At 39.8% G+C, this 6,474-nt stretch overlaps 1 protein-coding gene across 1 annotated transcript; it reads right to left on the minus strand.

Annotated features, from left to right (window-relative positions):
* Positions 1–774: 774 nt before the first annotated feature.
* On the minus strand, positions 775–3,524 carry LOC118488403. The gene is made up of 3 exons (XM_035985940.1): positions 2,058–3,524; positions 1,704–1,984; positions 775–1,617 (listed from the first exon to the last, which is right to left on the minus strand). Exons 1-3 carry the CDS (start codon positions 2,062–2,064, stop codon positions 1,360–1,362), a joined length of 546 nt encoding a protein of 181 aa, XP_035841833.1. The 5' UTR covers positions 2,065–3,524; the 3' UTR covers positions 775–1,359.
* Positions 3,525–6,474: the final 2,950 nt, after the last annotated feature.

Below are 6,474 nucleotides of genomic sequence, written 5' to 3' on the forward strand. Positions count from 1 at the left end.
CATGAAAATTTGGGATTTTCCCCAGGATACTTGTGGGTTTACCCCAAGATACTAAGGATTTGTCTCCTGAAGGTTTTCGGGTTTTACCCCAGTAACACAAGAACTGTCTATACAGTTAAACATGAACCCAAACAATTTTCTAAGTGTTGGAGGATTTCGTGCACGGGGGACATTTCTCCTAAGGCGATTATGTAAGGCACAAAGAATCAAATTTGAACCCAGTACACTAAGACTTGGGACATCTTACTGGAGGGAGTCACAAGAGGGATTGAAGTTTGGTACTAGGGTTACACTCTATTCCTGGTATGATCTTTCCTTTGTGAATTTCACACAGCTTGTTTGAACTTTTGAAACCATGTTTAAGTATCCTGATTAGGATATATCTTTAGGATATATTCTTGGAATATGATTCAAGATATTTGGTTAGAATATTTGGCATACAATACTTGGATTTAAAAATCAGAGTTAAATGTGTTATCAAAACAAGGTTTATAAGTTCTAAGCAAACTATCTTTTTCCTTTGAAAACTCTATTTAAATTGTTTGAGATTTTGAAGAATAAACTGTTTGAATTTTATTTGATGAGAGATATCGGCTGAGTATCCTGGTCAAGATATTTTCTAAAAGTAATGGCGTTAATCTTGCAAAATTGAAATTTAAACTAAGCAACGAAAAATCAAAAGGCAACAACAAATAGGTCAAAAGAAGGTTATATTATTAACATATCAAAAGTTGTGCTTTTGGTTTCACCTTAAACCAAGGCCCATCCACCAAAAGCACAATAGGTTCATAACCATATTTACACAACGATTAAAGGTTTCGTCTCAAACCGAGACCCATTCACCTCCAACCGTTGTATTGTCCAAAATAAATTATACTAATTGATAACCAAGGGCTTCATCCTGAAACCCAGGACCCATCCACCTTTGGTTATCAAATTTTCTAATGCAGGAAAGGTAAATTGTTCAAAGACATGAAAAATAAATTGTTCAAGAGCCACAACCATCAAACATAAAAAAGTGGGCTCCGGCCTTGGCACATATATCCATCATTGCCCACTTTGCTGCTTTAAAGGGGCAGCACCCTCTTCAATCATCGCTTCATCGACATCCGCCCCGGCATCGCCTCCAGCATCACCACCAGCATCCACGTTGGCATCAACCACATCCTCAGTCACTTTAGCAGGCTCTCCAGCAACAGGTTTCACATGATGCTCCACAGGATTGCCGCCAAGATCCTTCAGTATCACCTCCCAAGCCTCTATATTCCACGAGGGGCATTCGAATCCCAAGGCCTTGGCCTCATAGGACATTTTCAATCTAGCCTGAAGGAGGGAGACAACCACAGAGTTCTTGAGGCTTTATCGGTATGTGACCATGTCATGCTCGTGTTTGACTTGGGCAACATCAGATTTGGCTTGAGCCTCGTGAGTAATCTTCTTGATGGCGGCTTGGTGATCTTGGGTCATGGCCTTGTACTTGGCCTCATAATGCTCGGACTTGGCGGTGGCAATTGCTGCTTGGTCCGCAGTGGTGGGTTCAGCCTTCTTCAACTTAGCCTCTAACATCTTGTTCAGTCCGCATGCATCCTCATAGAGAAACACTAGCCGCTCAAGGCCCTATAATCAGGTAAACAAATGTTAGTATGCATACTCAAAACATATGTTCGGCATATATGTGCAGGATATAAGTTGAAGATACCAACCTGGTTGAGAAAGCCAGTCATGAACTTGCTGGATTCTGAGAACCCACGATTCTCAAAAGGGAAGACATCCGAGGCAGCAGGAGAGTCTGGTTCCTTCCTTTTGCGAGAACTAGAGCCGCGTGGCTTTGAAGTAGTAGATGGCTTGGGGACAGCGGCAGCCTTGGAACTGGTAGGCTTGGATGTGACTGCTGGTTTGGGATTAACTTCTTGCTTGACTTGCACAGGGGCAGAGTAACTATCCAGCTCGTCAAGTTGGAAACCCTCAAGATTGATGACTAGCACTACAAGGGAGAAACTCTTAACTCTTGAATAAATATAAATTATAATTGATTTAATATATAAAGATGTACTCACCAAACATTTCGGAACTTGATCTTTGACTTGAACTAGCGAAGGACAGGGAAAGGTTCTTTCACTCTCTGGTAGCCGGTAGATATCTTTGATCCTTTGCTCTGATTCTGCAGACAGAGGGGCTAGCTCCTTGAAGTTTGCTGTACAGAAAATAAAAATGTCAAATTTAGGATACAGTCTCAAGATAACTTTGGGGATATTCCTAAAACCCTAAGTCCTACCAGAGGTTAACCATCTCACCGGAAGGTCAAAGCCCTTAGTGATGGAATCCCTTTTAACGAAAAAGAATTTCCGCTGCCATTTATCCTCATTCTTTGTGGCCTTGAGGATAAGGGGGTTCTTGGAAGTGGAGAAAAGAAGAAAGCGGTTGTTGCCATGAGAAGGAAGACGGTATGCGACGGGAAGATCCTCAATGCAAAGGTCAGGGGAATGACGAGACCTGATCTGATCCAAGGTGACGAGCACACGCCAAACCATAGGCATGGTTTGGGAATAGCTAAGACCAGTGAGTTCAAAAAAGCGGGAAATAAAGGTCGGAAAAGGATATCGGAGCCCTATGGAAAAAGGGTAGCCAAAAAGCACACCTATTCATTGGGAGAAGCGTCCGATCGGACCTCTCGGTCGAACGGACGTATGATTGCGTTAACCGGAAAAGCACCGGAAGCTCGAAGGGCAGCGATGTCTGCATTATCAAACGAACAAACCTCCTTTTCAGGCTCTTTGAGAAGACCTTGTTCTTCAAAGGTAGGAACGGAGTCTGCTGTGTGGGATCTTGTTCGGCTGGCCATTGGGAATCTTAACAAGGAAAAACAGAAAAGAGAAAGAAGAGAGAAAATACTTGGGATTTCTGGGTCGAGTGGATGAATATCAATGAGGAAGAGAGAAGATATAGCGGTTTCATAGATAGCCATTGAGTATTTATCGCGTGGGAAGTTGCACCTTGTCATTTCAAGAGTCCCGTCATATTAATTGCCTCGGTCTACGAGATGAAGTTTTAAAATATATCCGTTGGATTGGTATACCAACAGATATATTTTGGGGACAATTGTTGTGGGCCATTTTCTGAACATATATCCTGACTAATATTCTGCTTTTGATTGTTTATTTGAGATCAGGATACCAGATCAGGATATTGGTAACATCCTGATGCGATATCCTGGGAATAATTGATTTAACCACGTGCAGATTGAAGGGTATAAGTCTCCAACGTTCAAGTTGACTTCTTCTCCTTGAGACTCGGGCAAACCTGTTAGATAAAAGACGTTGAAGCCGGAAGATGTGGACTACAACGTTCATATGTGGAATATTCGCCGGATCACGGAATAATAGGATCATTGGTTGATTTCTTTTTACTACAAATAGATTGATCGGATCAGATTAAGTCACATACACTCTTTCATTCGCACACTTTACTCTCTAGTTACTAGCAATCACTACACACCAACACTTGTAATCAAATCACATTGTAACACCTAGTCGATCTGCATCATATCCTGCACTATATCCTGACATTTGAAGTAATAGAAGAACAAGGCAGCTGTGATTATCAGCTCCCGAGGTTTTATGCCGGCGATCTAGATTGATCAAGGACTTTCCTCGTACATCTCGTGTCACCCTTTCCTTTTTTGTTCATTGTTTGATCTTGGATACAACTTTGTATCCTGAGTTGTATCCTGAAACTGTTTTTGCAAATAACTTTACTTGAACATTCTTGACACACCTTTCAAGCACACTACCACACTTAACTAATTTGATCACTAAATTGCTTAGGTAATTTTTAACCAAAACACGTGTGATACACGTTACCTCAATTAAATGATAAATATAGTTGACGAAATAGTGCGCGTTGACGCGTATAGTAGAAAAGCCTTGTATTATAATACGGGTGATTATTGAAGTTGATATTACTAATTCTTGTAAATGTTTTAATTGAAGGACACTCGCATCTGAAGATAGCGAGAGTTTAGCAAATTGCGGATATGATGGTAGAACGGTCCGAGGTATGACAAATAGAGCATACTCATCAAGGACCTAAATCGCGTGACGATCGCGAACAAGGTTAACGACATAAAAAGCCCGTTAGGGCAAGCATTTACAGGTGCGCATTTTAAATTATTTCGTGAATAGTAATATGAAACAAATACGTAGAGATTGAAAGCTACATATGTAGATTAAAAACTTGGAAAAACCCGAATAGAAAATCTATCCGGGATATTATTTCCAAGTGAAGCAAATAGAGGCATTACATACATGGGGAGTAATGTGAAAATTATAAAAAGGTCATGTATACCAGGTTCGTTTACTCTGGCCAAGTAAGTGGTGAGCACGTGGTACCATGAACTTTTATGATGGACATGCTTACATCCAATGTAGTAAGGACGGGGTGAGTGGGACAAATTAAAAAGTACCCAAATGAATCAGATAAGCAAAATATTTGATAATAATGTAAACGCATAGCCGAGTGACGGAAGCGTATTAAACTAGGAAAATGAGCCCGAGTGAAGGGACAAAGAAACATGTAAAACAATTAAGGTATGCACTGCACTGGGAGGGGGTGTACTTACACTCGAACCCGGAGAATGCAAACATGTAAAATGATTAAGGTATGCACTGGGAGGGGGTGTACTTACACTCGAACCCGGAGAATGCAAACATGTAAAATGATTAAGTTATGCATTGGGAGGGAGTATACTTACACTCGAACCCGGAGAATGCAAACATGTAAAATGATTAGGATATGCATTGGGAGGGAGTATTTGTAAAATGTCAAACTTGAGGACAAAGTCGGAATATAAAAATGAAGCAAGGTCTTAATGCATACCGGAAGGGTGCAATAATAACGACTTTGGTTAAACACCCGGTTGATGGGTAAGAATTAAACACATGCGTAGACCGAGAAACGGGAACTCGGATGGAAAGATAAAAGACTCGGGTTTTGAGTCATAACTAAAATACGACAAGATAATGTAAATAGAAATTTTGAATAAATAATGTTCAACTATTTTAAAGTTGAACGGGTCAAATATAATATCATGCCGGACAGCATGAGCAAACGCAAGCGGGATAATGGTAGCGCTAAAAGCTAAAGAATAATGAGCCCCGTAATGGGACATAATCAAATACGAATGTATGTAAACTGGATAATGGTGAGCATAAGATAAACCGACGCATAAATGACGTGAGAAGTCATAAGGTCGGAAAATTTGTCCGAAAGGAAACGAATGTAGCCTTAGACTACGGTCAAGGTCAAAGAAAATACCAAGGCGAAAATAAATAATTTTAAACAAAAAGGATGCCTTGACACCAAACATGTATTTTAAGAATGACATGAGTAAGGAATGATCTACGGGATCACCCTAACCTTTGGGGTTATAAATAATGTTAAGGTCTACGGGACCAAGAAGACCCTTGGGTCATAAATAGAAAGAAACGAATTGTTGGGGTCTCACCTTAATAAGGTAAATATGTGAGAATACAAAGAAATAGCTTACGAGGCAAAGCGAAAGAACCTACGGGTCAATAGTATAAAACAAGGAAACTGGTTGTAACTTCCCGCGTAAAATAATAATGGGGGATAAAGTTCATATAAAAGCGATGCGTTTCGCTAAGTTAATTAAATAGGTTATAAGCGAAGAGACTGTGAAAGGTCTGGTTGACAAAAGTGAAGAATTTTCACTAAAACATTTAAACGGGCAAAAATGACAAGAATTCACAATTATTTAAATTATCATACGTCACTAAAGTGGATGAAGTCATTAACGAAATGACAACGGAAGGGAATAAATCCTTGGACGTAAATTCCTTGGAATTCACATGAGCTCAAGAGAAAAGCGTTAAACTAAAATTCAGTATTTGTGAGAAACAACGCTTTAACAAACACTAATATTATGAAACGAATTCGGAAAATGATTAATATCAAGGAAGATGGATCTTGACACCGGTAGGTGCAAAACGATACATTTGAAAGAAAGAATTTCGATAATGAAAAGTCGAAATAGACTTAAACATGACGTGATGTGATCACGGTCACAAAAGTGATATAGAATATAACGTTAGTTGCAAGATATTAAATCATAAACACGCAAAAGGCCGAAGACGGCAATATAGTAAACCCGGGTGGTGGGGTATAAGGTGACTGGTGACTAACGAGTCTAACCGCCAAAATAAATAATCAATAAAGATAATGGATACAAGCTAAAATTAACGGCCCACGAGGCCTTACATATGAAAGACGCATGCGTCAATATAAAAATGAAAACTTTTGACCAGAAGAAATGGGTGCCTTAAAAACGAAATTAGGTTCGTTTGATTAAACCAATGAAATACGTAAACAAGGTTTCGGGGACGAAGCCTCTTTAAGGGGGGGAGACTTGTAACACCCCGAAAACGGGTTTGGTAATTAAACCCCGTTAATACCAAA

The sequence above is a fragment of the Helianthus annuus genome, chromosome 16 (assembly GCF_002127325.2).
Source record: "Helianthus annuus cultivar XRQ/B chromosome 16, HanXRQr2.0-SUNRISE, whole genome shotgun sequence".
Classification (NCBI taxonomy): Eukaryota; Viridiplantae; Streptophyta; class Magnoliopsida; order Asterales; family Asteraceae; genus Helianthus; species Helianthus annuus.